This window comes from Simochromis diagramma, unplaced genomic scaffold, assembly GCF_900408965.1.
Source record: "Simochromis diagramma unplaced genomic scaffold, fSimDia1.1 OVJJ01000802.1, whole genome shotgun sequence".
Classification (NCBI taxonomy): Eukaryota; Metazoa; Chordata; class Actinopteri; order Cichliformes; family Cichlidae; genus Simochromis; species Simochromis diagramma.
Genome location: NW_024387492.1, coordinates 6712804 through 6740606, shown reverse-complemented (window position 1 = coordinate 6740606; position 27803 = coordinate 6712804). Strand labels below are relative to the sequence as shown.

The following is a 27803-nucleotide window of genomic DNA, read 5'->3' as shown; positions in this document are numbered from 1 at the left end:
TGTATGTTGTTAAATTCTCAGTTCTTTGATCTTTGGGCTGAAGGAAGGACAACACTCGGTGTATAAATGCTCAATCAACAATCATTTTATTCCATACAATTCTCATTATTCCATACAACACTTTTGAGGATAAACCATCCGGAGGGGAGATGAGCGCGGGAGGGTGTCCGCCTGATCTCGTCGTGTCTGAGCGTTTCTCACATTCTTATACCTTCAGCCCCCCTCCACAGTCATAAAACCTAAACATCCACATTCTTTCTCTCTCTCAGTGAGCCTAAGTTATGACCTTGGCTTCCTGTGCAGTATGTTCTGTTCTTTTCTAATCAGACGAATAAGGCCATGATTCTCTGAAAACGATATTTCTTATAACGCAGCAGTAGCATGCATCATAAAACAATATCATTCATTCACCATAAATCGGCAATCTAATGTAATACAAATCAGTTTAATAACTGTACTAGTTATCACCTTCTTCTAAGTCAGGAGAATAATGCAAACTAAAACTACATAATGATTTCACAATCTTTAATTAGGGGTCTAACGTGGCATAAGATAATATAATAATCTCACAATGTTCAGACGTATTTACAAAGACTTCAAGGATCCAGTGGCAGATCTTGGGATATTTAATAGGTGTGAATCTCACTGCATCATTTAAGTCCCTCTGCTCACGCTCCTCAATTTCCACCTATGGCTTGAAAACACCCCAGCCACCCTCCTCTGCAACTTCCCTTTACTGCATGCATGTCCTGCTTCCTGTCTGACTCAGATGTAAACACCTGGTACACCGGCCTGCACATAACAGTTCTGATACATCAAATCATCAGATGTCTTTGCCACTGAGCACCACCATCTCACCTCCTGGGTCTTTGTTACCTTCACCCTAGGAAGAGGGACGAGTGTATGGACAGAATAGACCCCAATTGATCTCACCTTGAGAGTTGCAGGGACAAGTTGGGTATGGGACAGCCTCACCCTAGGAACAAGGAAAGGTTCAGGGACTGGCTGGAACCTGGCCCTGGCTGCTCTCACCCTGGGGTTAAGATTAGTGGAGGGATTAGCCCAGGAGAAATAACAGTCTTTGGAGATTCAGATAACCAAGAGGGTGATTATAGATATGGTCTTTGTCTCTAGTAAACAGTGAGTGTTTATGCTAAGACACACAAACTTGGCATAGACAAAAGATAAACAAGCATGGGGACATGACAGACTACATATAGGGGATGGTAGGAAGAACAGACAGAGACAAGACTAAGATGAACAGGATAAGAGAGGGAATGAGCTAATAATGAGCTTGTGCCTCACTCATGTTATTGCCCGGCCAGATGGAAACACAAAACACTGAGTTGTCAGACTCAGGACCATGACAGTTAAAAAAACAACAACAAAAAAAAAAATCTTATGATGATTTGCAGGGGGAAAAAACATTTGATGTGGTTTCATTTTCCACTCTATGTCTAAAAAAAAGCTCATGTGAAAGTTAGCGAAAGACATGCAAATATGCTTGGATACAAAAATGCAAAAATCCAGAAATGCCCAGCTGGAAATAAAATAAACACATCCACAGCTCCCAATAAATGCTGTCCTCATTGTAAAAAAAACAACAACAACAACAAAAAAACATAGCTGTCCACCCACATTTCTAGGCTTCTATGATGTTTAATGGCTCAAATTGTAGAAAATCTACAATTTGATGACATCAAAGTGATAAAGTTTAATTTTTGTTTCTAGATGTTCTTACACTGGTGCTCTCTGAATAAATGGAAATAAATGCAAAGATTTATAGAAAAAGTCATGCAAAAATCCTGAAACCATCAATGCAAATGTTTGGATCAGCATCACAGTATCTTTATTATTAGTTCCTCTTTGACTTCATCAAAAGTAACGACTTGTTCATGTGGCTGCACATTTATCATCATCATCACTTGTTCAGTGCACAACAGTCAGCAAGTTTGCAGCATGGCGCAATTCAACTCCACCATGGTTACTTCTAACATCTCTTCCTCTCCTGGAGATTCACCTCATCCTTCCTTGGACTCCAGGGGTCTGGTTCCTGCAGTAGTGATGTCCATCTGCTTCCTGATGGGATTCCCTGGAAACATCGCTGTCATCATTTTCAAGCCAAATTGGGAGAACATGTCCAGTTTGAGTCAAAGTTTGATGCTGAGTCTGGCTGTGTCAGACCTGCTCTGCTTGGTTACCCTTCCACTGTGGATTTACTCATTCCTCTATGGGTGGACCTTTAGGCTGGTGGGCTGCAAAATCATAACATACTTTGTGTATTGCAGTCTTTATGCCAGCCTGCTGACTTTAACTGTGCTGAGTGTCCAGCGATACCTTCAGGTCATTCACCTGCAGAGGAGTTTAAATAGGGTAAGAGCAAAGATGCTGCTGCTTCCGCTCTGGCTGGCTTCGATGATCCTGTCCACTCCTGCTTTAGTCTTTCGACAGTTATCTGAAGATCAGCGATGGACAACATGCAGTAATCAATACTCCTTCGAGGGCCAGAGGATGGCTGTGGTGTTGTCAGAGACTCTTGTAGGATTTGTGTCACTTTCTGTCATTGTTTTTTCATACATCAATCTGTACAGAAAAGTGAGTCAGGCAGTACTTTTCAACAATCCACAGACCACCAGACTGATTACCAGCATCACTGTGACCTTGGTTGTCCTGTGGGCGCCATATCTTGTCATTAATGTAATTAGCATGGCAGCGATTTCCCTAAAGAACGAGGGCCTGCTGAAATTTTGTGATGACATTAGGCGCACTGTTGCAGCAATAATATTTGTAAACAGTGCCCTGAATCCACTCCTGTATGCCTTTACTTCTAATCGTTTGTCCAGCCTGTGCCACAAATCTGCTCAACTTTTCATACAGAAGTTCAGATTTTCCCAAACTATGTCCACAGATCTCACTGCTGGAGAAGCAACTCAATGACAAAAGCTGATTGGGAAATTAAGTGAAAAAATCTCCTCTATCCCATTGATACACACAGTGTGCCGTCCACTCTATCACAGACAGCTGTTGGTGATTGCTGGTGTAACGATAAACTTTGAGGTTAAGCAACATCGCCCCTCAAACCAGCTGTGTGCTGATTACAGCTGGTCCTCAAACAGAGGATATACATCTTTGTGGAAAAGAATTATGAAAACACTAAACACTAAAAAGAATCAATGTACATATTAAATGAAATACCATTATAGGCAATCAATTATTACCTTAATTTATGGTATAATCTCCATTTTCTCTTTCTTTTTTTGCTTTTTTTGCACATTAGTTTTTATGGAAATACGGAATGACGGATTCTTTTCTTTTCTTGTTTTGGTTTTCTTTTTTCTCAATTCTTGTTTCTTTTTAAAGCATTCTATATCCAAGGATTGTTGTTTTTTCTCTTAGTTATAGCATTGTCACTGCTATTAGCAGGGAGAGGGAAAGGGGTGGGGTGGGGTGGGGGGGGGTAGCTTTGTACTTACTGGGGTGCTGAACTGAATGTGGTTTTGGTGCAAGTGCCACCTCTCTCTCGTACAGCCAGAGAGAGCTGGCAGTTTACCTTCCATTGAAATACATTGAATGTACGGAAAACTCCCACAGAAGAGACTACAGCACTTATAGACAAACCGGTACTAGAGGTGTCAGGATTCCCAGAACCAATGTTTTATGGATTTTTCCTTATTACAGAGGTCACACATCTGAGTATGATGTATCAGATATGACACTTAATGTAGATGCTCAACAGGGACAACCCGAGGCACACTACCCAAAAATAAAGACTGGACTTTTTCCATTGTGCAAGCAACTGTACATAGAAGTTAGAACTTTTATTGTCAAAGTTCTAATATTTTACAGTTTTGGTTAATTTTTGGTTGGAGGCAAACTTTTTGTATGCGCTTGTATGGTATGATGGTCAAAACAATTCAACTGTAGGAAAATATAAAATGTTAATCTAAATATCATTGAGTGCAGTATAAATGGATGCAGACATCTAAATTCATAAAAAAAAACACTAACATTATAATATTGGTTCTTTTCTTTTATGTTAGCACTGAAAAACATTCAAATATGTTGTGTTACAAAAATGCAAAATTCAAAACGTTCTCACATGCAAACAAAATAAACATATTCAAAACACATAAAATTTTGTCTGCCTGTTTCTTGAGAACAAATGTAGATAAGAGATGGATACATCAGTCTCTACAGAAACGTGCTGAGTATATATTTTCATAGCAAAGTGATTGGGAGAAATACCACTGTCTGCATTTTACAGTGAGGCCAAGAGTTAAGTGACCAGCAGATGGCACACTATTTTCATAATTAAAATGATGTGTGTTCCTTTTAACATCTCATTGTTTGAATTATCCAACAACAGAACCTTTTTTCTGGCTTTAGTCAATTTTTATATTTATGGTTGTAATTTAATTTGTAAATCTGGAATTAATCCAAAGTTTCACAAAAATATACAACATTACTACCAGCAAAATAATGAAAAAACAAACAAACAAACAAAACAAAAACAAAAGTTAAAATAAAAATAAAAGTCTTAAAAACTCAAATTTAACTTTGTTGTTACTGTGGATTTTTAAAAATCCAGTTCAGATGACTGGTTCCATCACTTTTTGGGCTCAGTGGACTCATTGGTACGGGGGCTGCATTTAGGGTCCTCATAGACATCCACAACCAATACAAACAAGTCTAACAGGGGTGAATTACTCAATTTCCCTCTGGAGTTAATAAAGTTTCTCTGATTCTGAATCAGCATCATAAATGTAGTTTTAGTGACCCCACTGCTTGAGACTGCAATTTAAACAATGTGGACACAGATCCTGAGCCTTAAAACAATAAAGCCATCAGTCCAAATCAGATCTTAGTCAACTGGTCTCCTGCTCCATGCAGCTGTAGTTAAATGAATACACAGGCTCTTCACCTCTCATTCATCTGACGCATGTGTCATTTCAAAAAGGAAAATTCACTTGGAGGAATTAAACATGATTTACTATGAAAGAGCAACTAATGTACTTGGCAATTAGACTCTGATGACCCATCATGGAAGAACAGAATCCATGCAGTAATAGGATTTAGGACAGGACCCTCCAGACACTGGTGGTGGTGAAGATGAATGAGGCTGGATGGAGCTCTGGCTGAGGTGTCTAAGGTGGAGATTGGAAGGAGGTTGTTAAATGGAAAGGGATTCTGAAAAGGAGAATGAGTGACAGCAACAACTGAAACCAGATGATCGGACTAGAGTAATGATTTCAGTATTGAGATTGAGTGTGGAAAAGTGGTAGTCATTAAAAGAACAGAAAAGCAGCCGAACATCCAGGAAAGCAGCAAGATGAGTGATTACAGGTCTTCCTTATTGAACTTTTGCATAAACTCCATTTGAATAGTAAAGGATGTGTACTACATGCATTAATACCTAAAGAATTCGCAAGAAGGGTTTGATGCAGTTTTATTGAGCACATTTTTGTGTGAACAACAGTTTGCAAAATAATCTCGCCTCAAGGTTTATTTATGATCTGCTCCAGTGGTTTTAATTTCATGTTATCATCATATGGAGATGCCATTGTCTTAGTTTCATATTGTCAACTTCTGTTTCTTGAGTATAATCATGTCAAACTGACTGCAAAGAGCGTAAGAAAATTGTTGTTTCCAAAGAATAAGAAAAGAAAGCGGCATGACATGTAAAATCCTGCACTAAATGCAAATGTTATATTTAATTTGGCTTTTTGTTTTTTTGTCATTTGCATTGGCGTCACAGTGTCTTTGTTATTAGTTTCTGTTTCACTCATTTGACTGCACATTTATCATCATCTCTTGCTCGGTGCGTGACATTGTTAGCAAACCTGCAGCATGGCACAACTCCACTCTACTGTGATTACCTTGAACATTTCCTCCACTCCTGGATATTTACCTCATTCTTTCTGGTCCAGTGGTGCACTTGGTGCGGTGGTGCTGTCCATCTGCTTCCTGCTGGGATTCCCTGGAAACATCGCTGTCATCATTCTCAAGCCAAACTGGAAGAACATGTCCAGTCTGAGTCAAAGTTTGATGCTGAACCTGGCTGTTTCAGACCTGCTCTGCACGCTTACCACACCAGTACTGATTTACTCTTTCTTCAAAAGCTGGACTTTAGGCCTGGTTTCTTGCAAACTCATCATGTACTTTATTTATTGCAGCGTTTTTAGCAGCCTGCTGACTGTGACTGTGCTGAGTGTTCAGCGTTACCTTCAGGCAGTGTACCTTGAGAGGAGTTTACATGAGGTTAAAGCGTGGAAGCTGCTGGTTCCACTCTGGCTGGTTGTGATCATCCTGTCCACTCCGGCTTTAGTCTTTCAACAGCCGGTGGAAAAACTGCACCATTTAACATGCAGTAGTCAGTACGCCTCCAAGGGGCAGAGGATGGCTGTGGTGTTGACAGAGACTCTTGTAGGAACTGTGTCACTGTTTGCCATTGTTTTTTCATACATCAGTCTCTACAGAAAAGTAAATCAGGCCCCCTTGTTCAACAATCCAAGGACCACCAGACTGATTACCAGCATTATTGTGACTTCTGTTGTCTTGTGGATCCCATATCGTACCGTAACTGTGCTGGGTGTGGCAGCTATTTACTCAAATGATGAGAACCTGCAGAAGATTTTTGAAGACAGCTGGCGCATACTTGGATCAGTAACATTTGTAAATAGTGCCGTGAATCCACTCCTGTATGCCTTTACTTCTAAGCGTTTGGCCACCTGCTGCGAAAAAATTACTCAACAGTTAATACAGAAGTTCAGAATTCCTTAAAATCTATATTTGTCAAGTGATGTCAGTGCAGAAGTAATATTTCAAAGGTGAAAGCTCTTTGGTGATGTGTTTTTCCTACTGTTACACACAGAGTGTGGTGCTCTCCATTTTAAAGCTGTTGGTGATTGGTGTAAATATAAAATTTTTAAGGTTAAGCAACATCTCAGTTGTGGAATTACATGTTTGTGGAAAAGAAATAAGGAAAAGCATTAAAAAGAATCAATGTACACATTAAATTGAATTCAGCATGCAAACTTTATATATTTACTTCATATAGTATAATCTCCGTTTTCTTTTCTTTTTTGTCATTTCTTGTTTTGTTTTTCTTTTCTTTCTGAATTCTTGTTTATTTTTAAAGCCGATTCCCTCCCCCGCTCGCGGGGGGAGGGGAGTAGATTCGGCCGGATGGCTCCCCCACCTCAGTCGGCCTATGGAGGTATGTGGTGGGGCGTGGTCTGCGGTGACATTGTATTGTACTGGCTATTATTTTGTTGCAGCTTGGACCCAGCTGATGCTTTTACTTTGAAAGTTATAGAGCCACAAGGTGCGATAAATCAAGCGGTGTAAATTATACTGTAGAAGCGCGAGATTTTTAATGCACAGAGAGAAAGTTAAGGAACGGGAACGAGAAAAAACGGCTATTAAGGTGCAATTCTGAGTTGCAAGTGGTTCCTTAGCACCTGGTTGATGAGGGAACAAGGTTGTTAATGATTGCAATGATTTACAAGTTTCACTGTTATATGTTATGTAAGGTAAAGATAATTAATTGTTATTAATGAAAAAGGAAAAGGGCAAAAGCAACACACTGTTCGATTTACAAATGGTCCTGTATGCTGTAGCTCTTACAGTGTGTTCACATGCACGGCTGTTTAATAAAAGGATTGTGAACCATCAGTTTGAGACACCATCTTTTCAACCGGGGATGCTACAGGGGGACTGTCCTCACCTGGCTTGTAACTGCCTCTTACTGTTTATCTTACTGAGGCAAATTTTATTCCTCATTTTATGACAGGTAAACCCCCACTGTCAATAAAGTCCTTACTTTACACGGTTGCACACCAGGAATTATAGCTAATCCAACTCATTTGGGATTCAGAGGTTGAGAGCTTTAAGGTCACATTAAATGCTTTGAGAATAAAAGTCCACAACTGTCCTTTAAACAAGGGTTGACCAAGTCATCCTTAAAAAACTAACTTATGGAACATTTCCTGTTCTTCTGATCTGCACCCGCCCCTATTATCTAAGGAAACCTGAGCACATTGTATTCTAATCTTTGGTTTATTCTACTCACGATATGTGACACATAGTAGTACCCCAAACAGTCCCTTAGAAGTTCTGAATAACTTTGAAAGGAATATTAATACTGATAATATGCCATTTTCCAGCTGCTAAAAAGTGATTGCCGCCTATAACTTGTCACTGAAACAATATTTTTGCTTCAAACTTGCTGGATGTCATTCAGAAGGGTTATATGTGACACATTATACCCCAAAGTGTCCCTTTGAAGCATTGAATACCTTTTAAAGGAACATTAACACTGATAATATGCCATTTTCCAGCTGCCAAAAACTGATTGCCGCCTATAACTTGTGACTAAAATACTTTTTTTTCCTCCAAACTTACTGGAAATCATTCAGAAGAGTTATATATGACACCCTATACCCCAACCAATCCCTTGGGACCTTTGAATACCCTTTAAGGGAACATTAAAGCTGCTAATATGCCATTTTCCAGCTGCTAAAAAGTGATTGCCGCCTATAACTTGTCACCGAAACAATATTTCTGCTTCAAACTTGCTGGATATCTTTCGGAAGGGTCATATGTGACACATTATACTGCAAACTTAAAGCTAGCCTTTATTGGACAGAACAAAGAAACTCAAATGTCCAAAACCTTGTAATTCACAAAATAACACAAAAAATGGAGTAATGGCCTAATGTAAACAGGTGGGAGGAGATCCTCTTAAACAAATCAGGGACAGTAAGTAATAGTAAAGACAAAACACGAGGGAAAAACAAATGTCATGCCAATAAAGCACCTTTGAATTGAAACAAAAACAAATAAACCCCAACTATTACATCAAAGTAAATAAGAGAACAGCAATGGAACTATACTAACAGAACAGAAACAGGGGGTATAGTGGAGGCAAAATACAAGGAAACCAAGGAACTACGTGTATATATATATAAATTCCTTGCCCCCAGTAACTACAACTCTAACATGTAAAAAAACACAAAATACTGGAATAATTAAACAAACAAATCGAAAGCAAAGCTGAACTCAAAAGTTGGGAACAATAATGAAATTCATCCAGAATCAAACACATAAATGAATGAATTAACCTCCTAAGACCCAAACTCTTCCACGGCATTTTTAATTTCTCTTTTATATTTGGGCATATTGGGGCCCAATGAATGTAAAAACAAAGAATTACCAGATTTTTTTTTTTTACCTTATTTTTGTTTTTATGAAAAATCAGAGCCACATATGAGGATATTCGTTTAAAATTTTGATAGAACAGTAGCAATATAATGTCCTCGTAAGTGGATATCAGACCCTTGTAGAGCAAAATTGAGTATTTTGGTCTAAATAACCCAAAATGTGATGTCCACATATGTGGACGCCAGGTCCTAGGAGGTTAAAAAATAAACGAATAAATGAATAATTTGGGATACAAGGATACTCAAAGCAACTGTGTTTTGTTTTGTTCTTACATAAGCTATGCTCACGGCCACTTTAAGAGGTATCTCTTCCTAGTAACATGCTGAACTTCCGTGTTCCTTCTGAACTGCCTCAGTTCTTGGTGAGAGATGCTCTTTTGCATACCCTGAGATGAGTCCTACTACCACGGTGCCATCAGCAAACTTGATGATGATGATGTAGATATAATGCACCAACAACTGATTTCCAACAACTTTGAAGTAGTAACAGTATTTCAGTGACAAATTATAGGCGGTAATGTTCTCAATTAATGTTCCTTTCAAAGTTATTCAGAAGTTCTAAGGGACTGTATGTGTGTGTGACACTTCTGGTCACTATGGCACAACCTCTTTCAGTCTTTCAGTCGCTACATTTATGGCATGACCCTTTAACATACCAAGTTGTACAAAGCATGTAAAAAGCAGAAGTGAACAGTCATGCTGAACTTATAAAAACAGGAAGTTGCAGCTGGCTATGCTTGCAGTGTAAAATTAAGAAAGCTGAAAATAAATCTCTAATCATCTAGCTCCTTCTGCACAATGACACCATATTAGGACACAATTCTCTGACAGTATCTTTATTATTAGTTCCTCTTTCACTTCATCAAAAGTAATGTCTTGTTCATGTGGCTGCACATTTATCATCATCCTCACCTGCTCAGCAAGTTTGCAGCATGGCACAATTCAACTCCACCATGGTTACTTCTAACATCTCCTCCTCTTCTGGGGATTCACCTCATCCTTCCTTGGACTCCAGCGGTCTTGTTCCTGCAGTAGTGATGTCCATCTGCTTCCTGCTGGGATGTCCTGGAAACATTGCTGTGATCATTCTCAAGCCAAACTGGAAGACCATGTCCAGTCTGAGCCAGAGTTTGATGCTGAACCTAGCTGTGTCAGATCTGCTCTGCTTGGTTACCCTTCCACTGTGGATTTACTCATTCCTCTATGGGTGGACCTTTAGGCTGGTGGGCTGTAAAATCATAACATACTTTGTGTATTGCAGTCTTTATGCCAGTCTGCTGACTGTGACTGTGCTGAGTTTCCAGCGATACCTTCAGGTCATTCACCTTCAGAGGAGTTTAAATAGGGTAAGAGCAAGGATGCTGCTGCTTCCGCTCTGGCTGGCTTCAATGATCCTGTCCACTCCTGCTTTAGTCTTTGGACAGTTATCTGAAAATCAGAAACTGACAACATGCAGTAATCAATACTCCTCCGAGGGCCAGAGGATGGCTGTGGTGTTGTCAGAGACTCTTGTAGGATTTGTGTCGCTTTCTGTCATTGTTTTTTCATACATCAGTCTCTACAGAAAAGTGAATCGGGCAGCATTTTTCAACAATCCACAGACCACCAGACTGATTACCAGCATCACTGTGACCTTGGTTGTCCTGTGGGTGCCATATCTTGTCATTAATGTAATTAGTGTGGCAGCGATTTCTCTAAAGAAAGAGGGCCTGCTGAAGTTTTCTCATGACATTAGGGACACTGTTGCAGCAATAGTATTTGTAAACAGTGCCCTGAATCCACTTCTGTATGCTTTTACTTTACATTTGTCCAGCCTGTGCCACAAATCTGCTCAACTTTTCATACAGAAGTTCAGAATTTCCCAAACTATGTCCACCAATCTCACTGCTGGAGAAGCAACTCAATGACAAAAGCTTATTGGGAAATTAAGTCAAAAATCCTCCTCTATCCCACTGATACACACGGTGTCCTGTCCGCTCTATTTCAATGTACACATTAAATTGAATTGAAGATGTTAACAATTTTTACTTTATATATTTACTTCATATAGTATAATCTCTGTTTTTTTTCTTCTTTTTTTCATGACGGTTTTCTTTTCTTGTTTTGTTTTTCTTTTTTTTCTGAATTCTTGTTTATTTTTAAAGCATTCTATATTCAAGGATTGTTGTTTTTCTAACTTTTAGTTATAGCATTGTGATTGATATCAGGAGAGAGAGCTTTGTACTTACTGGGATGCTGAGCTGAATGTGGTTTTAGAACAAGTGGGGAATACAAGGCTTGTGTATAAGGTATCGCCAGAGAGAGGTGGCAGATTACCTTTCATAGAAAAGTGTCTGAAGGAATGTTGTGCAGGGGAATGATAGTTTAGTTCTATTTGGTGTCTATTTTTGCATGACTTGTGATTTTTTTATAGTTGTGATTAATTTTTGGTTAGAGGCAAACTTTTTGTATGAGCTTGTATGGTGTGATGGTTAAAACAGTCCAACTGTAGGAAAATATAAAATGTTAATCTAAATATCAGCGATATATATTATATCAACATTATAATATAGGTTCTTTTCTTTTATGTTAGCACTGAAAAGCATTCAAATATGTTGTGTTACAAAAATGCAAAATTCAAAACGTTCTCACATGCAAACAAAATAAACATATTCAAAACACATAAAATTTTGTCTGCCTTGTCAATAAAATAAAAATTTTAAAAATTACTAGATTCATTCATCACTGTAATTTAAATCTGTAATTTAATTTGTAAATCTAGCTTTAATCCAAAGTATCACAAAAATATATAATATTACTACCAGAAAAAAACAAAAAAGATAAAATAAAAATTTTAAAAACTAAAATTTAAAATTGTTATTACTGTAGAAAATCCAGTTCCGATGACTGGTTCCATCACTTTTGGGGCTCAAAGGACTCATTGGTATGGGGGCTGGGTCCTCATAGACATCCACTCAATTTCCCTCTGGAATTAAGTCTCTGATTCTGAATCAGCACCATGACCTCACAGCTTGAGATTGCAATTCAAACCATGTGGACACAGATCCTGAGCCTTAAAACAATAAAGCCATCAGTCTAAATCAGATCTTAGTCAACTGGTCTCCTGCCTCCATGCAGCTGTAGTTAAATGAATACACAGGCTCTTCACTCTCATTCATCTGATGATGTGTCATTTCAAGAAGGAAAATTCACTTGGAGGAATTAAACATGATTTACTATGAAAGAGCAACTAATGTACTTGGCAATTAGACTCCGATGACCCATCATGGAAGAACAGAATCCATGCAGCAATAGGATTTAGGACAGGACCCTCCAGACACTGGTGGTGGTGAAGATGACTGAGGCTGGATGGAGCTTTGGTTGAGGTGTCTGAGGTGGAGCTGGGAAGGAGGTTGTTAAATGGAAAGGGATTCTGAAAAGGAGAATGACTGACAGCAACAACTGAAACCATGCGAAACGGAGGCTGATTGGCTCAGAGAAGGAGAGTGAGAAGATTATCGGGCTAGAGTAATGATTTCAGTATTGAGATTGAGCTTCCGAGCGTGAAAAAGTGGTAAAGACTGGTGAGTAGTAGGGGTTGTTACGGATTCAAATATTGGGGATGGATACAAGAGGAAAAACCAAAATAACAACACTGGTCCAGCCGGGTTGAGTCAAACGATGATTTTAATGATCACACGCGTGGGAGATGGACACCGTACGCAGACAGCATCAGATCTCAAAATGGTGGAGCATTGATCAAACTCTTATAGCCTCTAGTGGCCCCCACCTAGTCATAAAAGCCTACACATTCACATTCTTTCTCTCACACGGCGCCTAAGCTACGACCTTGGCTCCCTATTTATCTGCTCCTGCTGAGATGGGGCAGAAAACCTCTCCAGTATGTTCTGTTCTCTTCTAATCAGACAAATAAGGTGATGACTTTCTGTGAACAGTATTTCTTATAACTCAGCAGTACAGAGAGTGTAGAATTATTAGGCAAGTTGTATTTTTGAGCAATAATTTTATTATTGAACAACAACCATGTTCTCAATGAACCCAAAAAACTCATTAAAATCAAAGCTGAATGTTTTTGGAAGTAGTTTTTAGTTTGTTTTTAGTTTTAGCTATTTTAGGGGGATATCTGTGTGTGCAGGTGACTATTACTGTGCATAATTATTAGGCAACTTAACAAAAAACAAATATATACCCATTTCAATTATTTATTTTTACCAGTGAAACCAATATAACATCTCCACATTCACAAATATACATTTCTGACATTCAAAAACAAAACAAAAACAAATCAGCGACCAATATAGCCACCTTTCTTTGCAAGGACACTCAAAAGCCTGCCATCCATGGATTCTGTCAGTGTTTTGATCTGTTCACCATCAACATTGCGTGCAGCAGCAACCACAGCCTCCCAGACACTGTTCAGAGAGGTGTACTGTTTTCCCTCCTTGTAAATCTCACATTTGATGATGGACCACAGGTTCTCAATGGGGTTCAGATCAGGTGAACAAGGAGGCCATGTCATTAGTTTTTCTTCTTTTATACCCTTTCTTGCCAGCCACGCTGTGGAGTACTTGGACGCGTGTGATGGAGCATTGTCCTGCATGAAAATCATGTTTTTCTTGAAGGATGCAGACTTCTTCCTGTACCACTGCTTGAAGAAGGTGTCTTCCAGAAACTGGCAGTAGGACTGGGAGTTGAGCTTGACTCCATCCTCAACCCGAAAAGGCCCCACAAGCTCATCTTTGATGATACCAGCCCAAACCAGTACTCCACCTCCACCTTGCTGGCGTCTGAGTCGGACTGGAGCTCTCTGCCCTTTACCAATCCAGCCACGGGCCCATCCATCTGGCCCATCAAGACTCACTCTCATTTCATCAGTCCATGAAACCTTAGAAAAATCAGTCTTGAGATATTTCTTGGCCCAGTCTTGACGTTTCAGCTTGTGTGTCTTGTTCAGTGGTGGTCGTCTTTCAGCCTTTCTTACCTTGGCCATGTCTCTGAGTATTGCACACCTTGTGCTTTTGGGCACTCCAGTGATGTTGCAGCTCTGAAATATGGCCAAACTGGTGGCAAGTGGCATCTTGGCAGCTGCACGCTTGACTTTTCTCAGTTCATGGGCAGTTATTTTGCGCCTTGGTTTTTCCACACACTTCTTGCGACCCTGTTGACTATTTTGAATTAAACGCTTGATTGTTCGATGATCACGCTTCAGAAGCTTTGCAATTTTGAGACTGCTGCATCCCTCTGCAAGATATCTCACTATTTTTGACTTTTCTGAGCCTGTCAAGTCCTTCTTTTGACCCATTTTGCCAAAGGAAAGGACGTTGCCTAATAATTATGCACACCTGATATAGGGTGTTGATGTCATTAGACCACACCCCTTCTCATTACAGAGATGCACATCACCTAATATGCTTAAATGGTAGTAGGCTTTCGAGCCTATACAGCTTGGAGTAAGACAACATGCATGAAGAGGATGATGTGGACAAAATACTCATTTGCCTAATAATTCTGCACTCCCTGTATAATGCATCATAAAACAACATCATTCATTCACAATAAATCAGCAGTCTAATGTAATGCAAATCAGTTTAACAAATGCAATAGTTATCACCTTCTTCTAATTCAGGAGAATAATGCAAATTAAAACTACATAATAATTCACAATCTTTAATTAGGGGTCTAACATGGCATAAAACAATATTATAATCCCACAGGGTGCAACGATACACAAAATTCACGGTTCGGTTCGGTTCGATACTTTGGTGTCACGGTTCGATATTTTTTCGATACAAAAAAATGTTCATGTCTTTTTAATTTGTCATTTATTAAAATTATAAATATATATTTTAACTCAAAAGTACAGTTTTAAAATTGAATGTTGCTGAAACAACAAAATAATAAAAAATAAATAAATCTATCTGATCGAGGAATCAATCATCTTTGGAAAAGAGTGTTTATTACAGAGAAATGGCTCTTTCCAAAATAAAACCTATACTATACGCTTCTTCTGGGCTATATTCTCAGCAGCATATTAAACATATCAGGTCCCCATAAGGAGAATCATGTGCTAACAGCTGTCTAAATGACTCAGGTAAAGTTTGTAGCATGCGTGCTTGTTGTTTTTGTCTGCTTCCACTTGTCTTTGCACTAGGATGATGTCGGCGTAAATGTGCAGTCATATTCGTTGTGTTTCCACTAGTGCTGTCAGCGTTAATCTCGTTAAAATGACATTAACGCCATAACGCAGCAAATCTCCGTTAACGAGTTACTGTGGATCGTCCCGTGCGTGGGGCTGGACGGCGTCAACACGTTAACAAGCTAACTGCGCTAACGCACTAGTTCCCACCAATTGAGCATTGCGTGGAACATCCGACATACTGTTTTACTTTTGTCCATGACGCGCTTACCATCAGGGTCATGCTTCACATGAAAACCAAGATAGTTCCAAATGCCAGATCTAAATGACAGTGGGGGAGGCTCAATTTCGGGTAGCATTGAGGCAGTTGCCATGTTGCAACGAGCTTAGCTTCTGTCTTGCTAGCTTGTGCTGGGCTCAGTGGATCTGCACTCGACAGTGCAGCCTAGGCGGAGTATTCGAACGCAGATCCACTGAGCGCTCAACACAGACAGACAACATCGTCAGAAGAAAAGTTGATAAAATAAATAAAAAATGTTGTATTGTTCGATACATATGCGTACCGAACCGAAAGCACTGTATCGAACGGTTCAATATCGATACGAGTATTGTTGCACCCCTAGTGAGTAGGTCAACAGCTTCCATACTGCACTGCATTGTCTGGCAGAACATTGTGGATACATGACTTTGCATGACGAAATGGTGTGAGACAGACTTGCTGTGGGCCTGAAAGGCAAACTATTGTCAGAACAGTTACAAATGGACTCCAAACTAACGCTAGAGAAAGTGCTTAACAGAGCCCAACAAAATGAACTTGTAAAGTAGCAACAAGACAAGCTTGTGGCGGGGTGTGGTCTGCGGTGCGGGGCAGGGAAGGCGGACACACCTGCAGGCAGCTCTTCTGGCCGCAGGCAGCTCTTCTGGCTGCTGGCAGGAAGCCGGGCGGGAGATCGTCCAGCTGGGAGCGACGGAGGAGGCGCATAAGGCTCCACGCCTGTCAGAGGTGGAGGAGGTGCACGAGAGTCCGCACCTGCCGGAGGTTAAGGAGGTGCGTGAGGCACCTCGCCAGCTGGAGAGGGAGGAGGAGGCGCACAAAAGGCTGCTCCAGCCAGGAGTAGAGGAGGAGACGCACGAGGAGATGGAGGTTCCCCTGCCAGGGGAGCCTGCACGCAAGCCTGAGGTCAACGTGGGGGCCAGACCAGCCTCACCTCCACTAGAGGCCGGAGTGTCTCATGGTCCCACGCGCCGGACGCCAACCTGGCTGCCTGTGAAACTTGGCAGTTCCTGGGGAAGGTCATGAGGCATCGGGGGTTAGCGCAGATCCCGACAGCATGTGTTCTGTGAGTTCCATGGAGGAGCCCAGCAACATAACTGAGGTGAGACGCTTGCTGGTTATGGTAAATCACCTAGGGAAGTTTCTTCTTCACCTGGTGGAAATAACAGACCCTTTAAGAGATCTGCTGAGGAAGTCTAACCTATGGTCATGGGGCCACGTCAGCAGTAGGCTTTTGATGGCATCAAAAAAGAACTGACAACACCCCCAGGGCTTGCTCTGTATGACCCAAATGCTGAAATGTGCATATCAGCTGATTCTCCCTTGTATGGAATAGGAGTGGTGCTTCACCAGCAGCAAAATGATTTAGGGTGGAAACTCGTAGCACACACTTCAAGCAGTCTCAGCATGACAGAGCAGCAATATCCTCAGATCGAAAAAGAGGCACTTACTTCAACATGGGCCTGTCAGAGGTTTGCTGAGTTCCTAATTTGGAAAGCATTCCACACTGAAACAGACCACAAACTTATAGTCTCCTTGCTTGGCTCCAAGGGCCTGGATGAGCTTCCGCTTCGCATACAACATGCGATTAATGAGGTTCTCTTCTACCATATCACACATTGCTGGTACACAGCAAAATCTCCAGTGTTAAATTAACACTGGAGAGTGTCTATATGGGTCCACACCTCTGAATGTTAAATACAACACTGTTGAGTGTTAAATTAACACTTCTGACAGTGTTATATGTTTTTTGTTTTTTTTGTTTTTTTTGTCCTAAGCCACTGTTTTTACATCATTCATTGTTACAATTTAGAATGTAGAGGATTGGTTCTTGAGATATTACATCACATTTTTGAAGCAACATCCTAAGATTCGGTTTGTACAATACACAAATACAGTGAGATATACCCCAGACCCGTAATGTATAAAAATAAAACATGAGGACACAAATAGTATCCTATTAACTGAAAAATTACTTGTACTATAAAAGTGACAGGGCATAAAAACTGTATGAATGAGAACAGAAAATGGTGATAGAATAAAAAAGATTATTCGAGAAGGAAGTACACAACAAAACAGAGCAAATGTATTTTGTTGTCTTTTTTTTTTTTTTTTTTTTGCCTGTCCCGTTTGGCTCTTTTGCCATCAGAATTGTTCTCTAAAGGCAAAGAAAGATGCCCAACGGATTTACTTTACCAAATTGACCATCCCAGCCTTGCCGTAATGGTCCATTTGATTCACCTTTTATTGTTTATTTTATTTTCACTTACTGAATACGGGACAGACTTGACTGGGGGAAAGAAGGGGAGAAAGAAAGAGGAAAAGAGAAACAGCTGAGAAGAGGGACGGGGGAGAAGGGCAAAAGACAAAAACCAACAGAATGGGTTAATAAAATAAAAATGCATATATCAATCACCTGGATCACCTGCTGAGAAAGAAAAAAGAAAACAAGCAGAAGAGAACAAGAGTAATAGAATAAACAACATCACAATGATATATGGGAATATGACAGTAAATACTAAATATTAAACATTATTGTGCAGCACATAAGATCGACAGCACACAGTGTGCTTTGAGGTAGGAGCCAAAAAGGGTGTAGTTTGTGGGTGTGATCACCCGTGTGTACACCTGTGAGCATGGACGCGCTTGTTTTTTTGTTTTTTTTTAAAAGGTTCCTTCATGTAATGATCTGCTAGAGGGTGTGGGGGGGCCACAGCCCCGTCCTCCAGGGCATGAAGCAGGTATGGAGGAGATCAAAACTCCAGACATCCAGAGGCCCCCAGAACACAAGAGACCAAGGAAGACCAACAGAGGGGCAGCTGCGCCACTGTCCCAGAAAGAGCTGAGGAGAGTCCCAGATGAGGGCTCACTCAGCAGCCGCGGAGCAGAAGAGAGGGGGGTTGCAGTGACGCGCCCGTGAGCTCCGCCGGCAGCCAGCCGTGCCTGAGTGACCGAGCCCCAGGCCAAGAGGCCGAGGGCACCCCACCTCCGAAGTGGCCCGAGCGAGCCCCAGGCTCCAGGCCCCGATAAGCGGCCGCCAAGGAGTGAGCCGGTGTGTACCTGGACGCCCATCCCCGGACACAAAGAACCACCAACGCACCGATGTCTGAGGGAGTCCGCCACCGGCTGGGGAAGTGGTGGTGGGGGGAGATAGGCCTCCAAACCTTGGAGGGCCTGAGATGTCCCCAGAGAGGTGGCGCCTGACACCCAACCTGACATATAGACACAGACATACAGGCACACACATATACAAACATCCGTTCCCACCCTCATGCTCTCATCATCTCATGTAAACAATAACGTGGCGCACAGCGTGACGTGGAAAAAGGCACATACCTTTGACGTTGCGTGACAAATTCTGTATTCCTCATCCACACGTAAACGCAAAAAAGGAGTTTTAAAAAAATCTCAGTTTTCGGTGATTCGAAACGCCGTTTACGTGTGGACGAAACAGCTGCGTTTTCAAAAATAGGTGTGTAGGTGTGGACATAGCGTAAAAGAGTTAGTAGTTTATTTTATTACTACCTGTAATTTATTGCAGATTACTTGTATTTGCTTAATTGTTTACTAAATGTTTGAGGTGTGAAATAAACTGCAATGGAGCAAAATATGGGTGTGTGCGGTTGGAGGATGTGTGCGTGCGTGTGTGTGTGCGTGCGTGCGTGCGTGCGTGCGTACGTGCACGCGTGCGTGCGTGCGTGCACGCGGGGGGGGGGGGGGGCGCGAACATTTTTCTTGTAAAACAAAGGGGGGCCCAGCAAAAAAAGTTTGGGAACCACTGGATTAACCACAGCTTCCAGCCAAGAGTGATACCATAAATCCCCTATAGCTGCAGAAAAGGCTAACATTGTTATCTTTTTACAAAAAAACAGCTGAACATGAGAGATTTTTGGACCAATTTTGTGTTCTCCATTCTTTAAGCACCGGTTCGAGCACCGGTTCGAGCACCGTTTCAAAAGTACCGGTTTGGTACTGGCATCGGATAAAACCTAAACGATACCCATCCCTACTGGTATGTAATTTTTCTTTTGTTTTGGTTTCCCCATGGAAGATATATTCAAGCTAAAAGTTGATATGTAAAAATTTGTGTAAAAAATGGTTAAAAGTATATGTAGATGTTACACATACTGCTCTAAAGTACGATGTGTCTTAAAACGTCTTCAATATGTGGGTAAAAAGGGCATTTGTGGTGCAAATATGGCAACTGTCAGTCTGGGATATTGAATTTGTGTACTTAAGATGCATTTTGTATCAAATTGATAAAATATTTTGGTCATGCATGTGGTTTTTTTTTATCCTGAAAGATGTCTCGAGAGACAACATATATACAGCAAGGTGTTGCTGGATAAATGTTGAGAGGGGCAATGTTGACAGTGAATTGGTTAATAAAATATACCTTTTTGGTCACCATTTTGGGGTTTTTTTTCAGGCATGTAGTACATGGTACATTTTACACAACTGTTCACAGGCACTGCAACCCAGTACCCGTTACATATGAAACAGGCAAAAGTTAATATATGAAGTATAATAAAACCAATCAAACAAATCATCTGATAGATAACTGAACAGAATACATAGCCAGAGTCAGAGACAAGTGCAGCAGTCTTGAAGTTACGACTGTCCTGACAGAGGTAAACTGGTGTCAGTGTAGTATATGTAAAGTGTAACACGCCCCAAGCAAGAGGACTGACAGATTGTCTGATTCTGAAAGAAAACAGATAAATCATGAGATGGACGACAGGTAGTGTGTTTCCTCTCTCACTTCTGCCAGATCTGAAGACGAGCAGTAGCGTCACACTAAACCATCTCACTAGGGCGGAGGTGCCCCCTTGTGGCGTAACTAGGGATCACACCACATGTTGGGTCTGAAACAAAAATCACAAAATTAAGGCCCTTCCTTAACAAAACTACACCTAAAGGCTTATACAATATACAAAAATTAAATCACATAATGTGACCACACATTACAGTGTGTTACACGCTCCCTGACAAAATAAGAATGGCTCCTGGCATTCAAACCTCAATTTTTCTCAAAAACATTGACACATACACTTATTCAATATCGCAAAGGTGTGTATATGTAAGATGTGTAAACAAATGGAAGGTAAGGTGTAAAGCCTGTGGGTGTTGGAAAATGATAAGGAACTGTCCATGGTGGCATGTAGGGTGAGGAGAGTGTTGCAACTGTAGGATGAAGCTGGTACGATGGTTCACCCAGTGTTCTCTTTCTTGAGCCTCAACCAGAATGTTCCATTACTCTCTTCAGAGTCTGAGTCACTTGTTTCAGTCTGTTGCCTTCTCCTGCCTCTGTCCCCTGACAGGTTGTTTGATTTCGTTTGTCTCTTTGGTGTAGGCCCAGGAATGTGCTGTGGAGTCTCAACTGGCAAGTCATTCACAAGTAGTAACAAGTAACAAGTTGCGGTGAAGCACTTTAGTCTTATCCTTGTCTCCTGCTTCTCGGTAGACTACATACACGGGGTTGTCGACTACCCGTGCTTTGACTACGTAGATACTCTTTTCCCAGTATGACTTTAGCTTTTCAGGCCCCCCTCTTTCACCAAGATTTCTAGCGAGGACCCTGTCCCCAGGATGCAAGACGACACCCCTGAGTTTTTTGTCATAGTAGGATTTGCCTCGTGCGCTGGACAGTTTACTATTCTCACTGGCTATCTTGTACGCTTCAGTCATCTTTTCTGCCCACTTCTCAGCATAATGTTCGGAAAATTGAGAGGTGGCAACGGCGCCAGGGGTGAGGTTGTACACCCTGATGGTCTTCTGGATGCCATGTAGCGTGCCCACCCCCAAGGTCCTATATGTATGTGTTATGAGAGTGTGAGTAATGTGAATGTCTAAGTTGTGGGATAAAATTGAGGCACAGGCAGCCAGAAGCAGACAGGGGGGGGGGTGCCTCCCCTGCACCCTGGTGGCACACCTTTACCCCAAGGCCCTGTATGTGTGGGTGATTGTGGTGGAGCGGGAAGAGGGAGGCAGCTGGAGATGGGGAGGGAAGGAAGGGAGGGGCCACTTGCCACTGACCCCAGTAGGCACCCCCATACTCTGCAACCCACCAGGGCAAGGGGGCCCAGGCCCATCCGGACCGGGGTCCAGTTCAGCAGCGCCATCTGGCCTCACAGAGCCCGGGACAGCCCACCCGACTCCACCACAGAGAAAACTGCACCCACCCCGTCATCCACTCATCTTCCAGACTACACAAGACAATAGACACCCAGGCTGAGTTCTTGCTTCACCTCTCCTATATCTTCCCCACCTGCAGATTAAATTCCTGGAGAGAGGAGACCTCCAAAAGCATCTGGTCTGCTGACATGAGAGAACAAGGTGGGACATAAGAGCAGCTCAGACAGATTAAATCAGGCAGAACCATTGCTTAAACAAAGGAAATGATTTTAAAATGTATTCATAAATTAACTGAAACCCATTGAAGGGAAGCTAAAATTGGAGTGATGTGCTATTTCTTCTTGCACCAGATGCAAATCAAGTTGAGAATTTGCACCAGCTGTGGACGAGCAATGGAGGCCTGGCTGATTCCGATGAACACTGTATTGCAGTAATCGAGACAAGATGCTATAAAAGCATTGATCAATGTTTCAAGGTTGTATTTGGACAGAAGAGGTTCAATCTCTGACAACTGCCTCAATTGGAAAAAGGAGGATTTTATCATAGTGCTCACACGTGAGTCTTAGAGAAGGATCCATTTTCACACCTAAATTAATGATAATGGATTTGTCATAGGGTGCCAGAAAGGAAAGGGTGGCGCAGGGGTTCCCGCTACTGCCGCTGGGTCTAACAACATGACTTCTGTCTTGTTCTCATTAAAACCTTTTACTAGCTACTCCTTCTTCTTATTCACCTCTCTCTAACGCTGCTATGAACAAATGCGAGCTTTGCCTTACTTCAACGGTCATTCAAAAAGTTATTTAATCTTACATTATTCCAGCATCACAAAACTCAAAATGTGACAGAAACAGTGCGAAATATATTTGCATTTCTGTTAAATTTAAAACTCATTTGCAAACATTGCAAATATTCTTCCAGACCATGTAAAAATAAGCCTGTTTCACCAGTTGTTTAAAAGAAACATGTAAATGTTCTTTACTTCCAAATGGAAAAACCAAAAGGCATCAATGCACTTGTTTTTAGTTCCTCTTTTCTACATCAAGGGAGAACACCTTGTGGACCTGACTACACATTTATCATCATCATTTGCTCAGTGCACAACATTGACAGCAAGATTGCAGCACGGCACAACTCACCTCCACAATGGTTACCTGTAACATCTCCTCTCCTGGATATTCACCTCATCCCTCCTGGAACACCAGCGGTTTAGCTCCTGCAGTGGTGCTGTCCATCTGCTTCCTGCTTGGATTCCCTGGAAACATCGCTGTCATCATTCTCAAGCCAAACTGGGAGAACATGTCCAATCTGTGCCAGAGTTTGATGCTGAATCTGGCTGTGTCAGACCTGCTCTGCTTGGTTACCCTCCCAATATGGACTTACTATTTTGTCAGTGGTTGGATCTTTGGCCTGGTGTTCTGCAAACTCATAACATACTTTGTTTATTGCAGCATTTATGGAAGCCTACTGACTGTGACTGTGCTGAGCATCCAGCGTTACCTTCAGGTGGTGCACCTTGAGAGGAGTTTACCTCAGGGAGGAGTAAATAAGCTGCTGGTTCCACTCTGGCTGGCTGCGATGATCCTCTCCATTCCTGCGTTAGTATTTCGACAGCTGGTAGAACAGCAACACTGGACAAAATGCAAAAATAAACACTCTTCTGATGGTCAGAGGATGGCTAGTGTGTTGACAGAGACTCTTGTAGGATCTGTGTCGCTTTCTGTCATTGTTTTTTCATACATCAGTCTCTACAGAAAGGTGAATCGGGCAGCCTTTTTCAACAATCCACAGACCACCAGACTGATTACCAGCATCATTGTGACCTTTGTTGCCCTGTGGGTCCCATATCTTGCCATTAATGTGCTTAGTTTAGTAGCTATTTCCCTAAAAATTGAGGGCCTGCTGAAGTTTTGTGAAGACAACTGGAACACTGTTGGAGCACTAACATTTCTAAACAGCACCATGAATCCACTCCTGTATGCCTTTACTTCAATTCGTTTGTCCACTTTGTGCCAGAAAATTGCTGAATATTTCCAACAGAAAGTCAGAGCTCCTCAAACTCTGTCGATGACAACAGATATAACTGTGGGAGCAACATCTCAATGAGAGCTTTGAGAACTTATTGTTTTTCTGCTGACCCAGAAAATAGTATTTTAAGTCTAAAGATTCCCTTACAGCAGGCTGGTTGTGATTTAATGATTATGATGAGGTTAAGCAACATCTCCCCTCATATCAGCTCAGTACTCATTACAGTTGAATTGAAAAAATTTGATTTGAGAACTATCAAAACATTAAAAAAATATTAACTATAATCTAAAAAGTACAAAGTATAATGTAAGGTAAATCTTAGAGTATAATCTAAAAAAGGTAAATAACATTTTTCTCAACTGTTTTTTTAAGCACATTAATTGGGTCTCATCAGTTGTGATCACTTTCATGATCATATTTTGTTGGGCAACTTTCACATTAACTGTAAGCCAGAGATCATGTTTCATCAGTTTTAACAAACAGAAAGCAACTGAGAGTAAATACAGTAGGTAAATGTAACCCAAATAAAATCCTTCCATAACCAAATCAGTTAGCTTTGACCAATCTTACCAGCCAATGGTTAAACGCAGCCCTCTGAGGCAACTAGGTAACTGACTTCTTCCCTCTAATATTTTTATCTATGAGAGTGACAGCTGATACCACTATGCATTCTTTGTTTCTTGAGATAGTTGTGGGGACGTTTTATTGAATTGAATTGAATATATACATACATATATATATACACACACACACACACACACGTACACACATATATATATATATATATATATATATATATATATAAGGAATAAGCTCTGAGCACAAGATCCATAGAGGCTGGGGTAGAGGCTGTGTAAAGATGCCTCAGAGACAACCCAGCACATAACAGCATGGTGCAAGATGCTAGCAGGCAAGGCATTCATGGAACACCATAACCAAGCGGCCAGCATAGTGTACGGGGACATCTGTGCCGAGTATAACCTGGAAGTCCTGGATCTGGAGGTCAAAATGGTAGACGCCCCCAAGGGTGGTGGAGAATGATAGCTAAGATCCTGTGGGACTTCCAAATACAGATGGACAAAATGGTGATGGCTAACCAAAGGACATATTGATGGTAGACAAACAGAAGAAGACGGCTGTAGTGATCGATGTCGCGGTCCCGAATGACAGCAACATCAGGAAGAAGGAACACGAGAAGCTGGAGAAATACCAAGGGCTCAGAGAAGAGCTCGAGAGGATGTGGAGGGTGAAGGTAACGGTGGTCCCAGTGGTAATCGGAGCACTAGTTGCAGTGACTCCCAAGCTAGGCGAGTGGCTCCAGCAGATCCCAGGAACAACATCTGAGATCTCTGTCCAGAAGAGCGCAGTCCTAGGAACAGCTAAGATACTGTGCAGGACCCTCAAGCTCCCAGGCCTCTGGTAGAGGACCTGAGCTTGAAGGATTGACCGCCCGCAGGGGTGAGCGGGGAATTTATTTATCTGTCTATTTATAAGTTATTTTCTCTGTTGTAGCTGGGTGAGGTGGATCTAATGTATTGCTGCTTTATATTATAGTTTTATTTTGCAATGGCTCATTTGATGCAAGTTTCTTAATTTTGTTGTAACTAACATCTAAATCTGTAATGTAACCTGTTACTCTCTTGACACAGGCTCAATCATCCATGTAAGGACAACCCACAAAGTTGATTCAGTTCATCTGGATGTAACATTTTCAGTGGGAGAAATGTTTTGTCACTCCTCCAAGTTATTTCTTCAGACTGAACCTGTGTACCTGTTACTGTTATAAAGTAAATGTATGTGTTTCATAGGACTATATATAGACAGCAGGCCTCTGGAATGGAGACTTCCTAAATACTTCATTTGTATTTTTTAAAAGCTGCACTTTGTTTACTCACAGTCTCACTGATTATATTCACTGGAAATGTTTTAATAAAGCTCTGCATTGTTCTTCTTTTGACATGGATTATATTTGTTTTATTGCTGTCTGCATCCTCATGTTAGAATTTATTTTCTGTCCAGTGGTCACCTTCTTGCTTTCTTTTCACTAACTTAAAGAGCAACCAGAAGTGACTTCAGCACTGATATGTGAGGTGAACCATGAACTCAAGGGGGTCTTCCTCTGTCTGTATGGTTGAGAAAAAGGGCTTTAATTACTGGTCAGATAGAATGTACTCTTATGTTCTATGGACAGCTGTCTATATCAACCTATAACCTTTAAATAAAAAATAAAAAAAAAAGTTAAATAAAAAAAAGAATATAAAAATACTATGACGCAAATTGTATTCCTCAAAAGTCTCTAGTTAAATTAATATTAAGACATTTAAAGGCTTCTTGCCTTTAAATGGTGTGTTATCTCCCCCTGCTGGTAATGAACTTCTGCATGCATGTTTCATTTTACGTTTTGGAGATGCAAAGCATGAAATGGACACAGTGCACCGGCACGTCTATTACACATTTTACTTTGACATCGGTCAGTTGTAACACAATTAATCAGATTTAAAATTTCAGCATAGTGTGATTTGTCATTTGTACTTTTCTTCTAGACATATTCAATGTATTAAAAGGATATACTACCCATTTAAAAAAAAAAAAAAAAAAAAAAAAAAAAAAAAAAAACTAAATTCCGTTTTCATTAGCTTTGTTTTGTTTTTTTAACAGGGACAATGTAAATTAATAAATTTGCAAATTTTCATTCATATTCATATTAGATCTTAAAAGCAACATAAAACAAAATAAATAAAATAAAATAAATAAAAGGTAGGAAGGAGAAATGAGAAAAAAAAATACATAACAGAACCTATACTAACAACAATAACACAACATGCCACTGGGAGAATAAAACCACCTCAATGCTGACAAAACTGATTATCAATCAACTATCTTTTTAACTGATGTTTGAAACTATTATTATATGTATCCTGTTCTCTGACAGAGATGGATACTTCTCAGACACATTGTGCTCTGTATCTGTACACCTGGCTATATCTCTGACTAAAGCGTGCAGGGTCACGCAGCGATGTGGTAAGCACACATTCTAAAAATGTTTTAGGAAAACAGTAAACCACAGCTTTACTTAAAGCACAATTTGGATATGAATGGAAATTTTGATCAGAGTGTGAGCTGCAGCGCCCTTTGCTGGTGTGGAGTGGTACTGTATCATAGCATGCAACAGGCAAATCTGAGAGGTACTTTGACTAAGCTACATTTCTTGTTTCTGTCTATCAGGCCCCAAACAGCCAATGACTTACAGGCAGAGTACCATATGTATAATTTCCAAAATAAGGGTTTTATATACCACACTTAAAAAAAAAAAAAAAAGCAAAAGATGATATCTAAATACACAGTGATAAAAAATACCCTATTTTAAGAAATATGAGCTCATAAAAGACATGAACTAAAGTGAACTCTACTCAGAAATAATTCTCAACAATAGAAATGAGACGCTGAGACTCTGAAGACTGTTTCACACTTTTATCAAAGCAGCTCTGGCATATTTTGCATTTTTTGGCTTATGTTATAGGAGCCTTCATCGCAAAAATAATAAGGGATGGGATTAGGTTAATGAGTTTAAACAATGGTTGCTAGATAACTCAGCATGCGACAAGAGTTTTTTTACATTCATTTCTGAAGACGTCGTTGTGCTGATCTACTGTATTCTCTATGTTGTCAGCTTTCATTTCTATGTAAAGATATATATCCATCCATGTTAAGCTGGCAGGTAGCACCTGGCTAACAAGACACCTACCCGGATTCATTACTGTCATTATAAGTCAAAAATAAAGTTGCATATTTCCCAAAGTAATGCTATATCTAAATGTATAAAACAATTGTCTCCTGTAACTCTGAGTTGCACAACATGAATTGAACCACAAGAAAGTCTATGACTCATGACTATAGATTGGAGCAAACCGTTAGCCACAATGACGACATCAGGCTGTATGTCAGGAGTGAAGGAGTGTCAGATACAGACACTGTTTGTTATAAAGTATATGTAACGGAGGCGGAAGGCTAG

At 40.7% G+C, this 27803-nt stretch overlaps 4 protein-coding genes across 4 annotated transcripts; all 4 read left to right on the top strand.

Annotated features, from left to right (window-relative positions):
* Nucleotides 1-1749: 1749 nt before the first annotated feature.
* On the top strand, nt 1750-3161 carry LOC120724601 (leukotriene B4 receptor 1-like). The gene has a single exon (XM_040016877.1). The coding sequence runs from the start codon at nt 1960-1962 to the stop codon at nt 2935-2937; it is 978 nt and encodes a 325-aa protein (XP_039872811.1). The 5' UTR covers nt 1750-1959; the 3' UTR covers nt 2938-3161.
* Nucleotides 3162-5676: 2515 nt separating this feature from the next.
* On the top strand, nt 5677-9126 carry LOC120724746 (leukotriene B4 receptor 1-like). The gene has a single exon (XM_040017121.1). The coding sequence runs from the start codon at nt 5848-5850 to the stop codon at nt 6778-6780; it is 933 nt and encodes a 310-aa protein (XP_039873055.1). The 5' UTR covers nt 5677-5847; the 3' UTR covers nt 6781-9126.
* Nucleotides 9127-9430: 304 nt separating this feature from the next.
* LOC120725387 (leukotriene B4 receptor 1-like) lies at nt 9431-11302 on the top strand. Its single transcript, XM_040018249.1, has one exon. The coding sequence runs from the start codon at nt 10154-10156 to the stop codon at nt 11126-11128; it is 975 nt and encodes a 324-aa protein (XP_039874183.1). The 5' UTR covers nt 9431-10153; the 3' UTR covers nt 11129-11302.
* Nucleotides 11303-22691: 11389 nt separating this feature from the next.
* On the top strand, nt 22692-24430 carry LOC120725503 (C-C chemokine receptor type 4-like). Its single transcript, XM_040018468.1, has one exon. It carries the CDS (start codon nt 22910-22912, stop codon nt 23867-23869), a length of 960 nt encoding a protein of 319 aa, XP_039874402.1. The 5' UTR covers nt 22692-22909; the 3' UTR covers nt 23870-24430.
* The last annotated feature ends 3373 nt before the right edge of the window (nt 24431-27803 follow it).

Excerpts from the sequence above, each read along its gene's own strand:
- LOC120724746 (XM_040017121.1), top strand. The coding sequence starts at position 5,848 with ATGGCACAACTCCACTCTACTGTGATTACCTTGAACATTTCCTCCACT.
- LOC120725387 (XM_040018249.1), top strand. The coding sequence starts at position 10,154 with ATGGCACAATTCAACTCCACCATGGTTACTTCTAACATCTCCTCCTCT.
- LOC120725503 (XM_040018468.1), top strand. The coding sequence starts at position 22,910 with ATGGTTACCTGTAACATCTCCTCTCCTGGATATTCACCTCATCCCTCC.
- LOC120724601 (XM_040016877.1), top strand. The coding sequence starts at position 1,960 with ATGGCGCAATTCAACTCCACCATGGTTACTTCTAACATCTCTTCCTCT.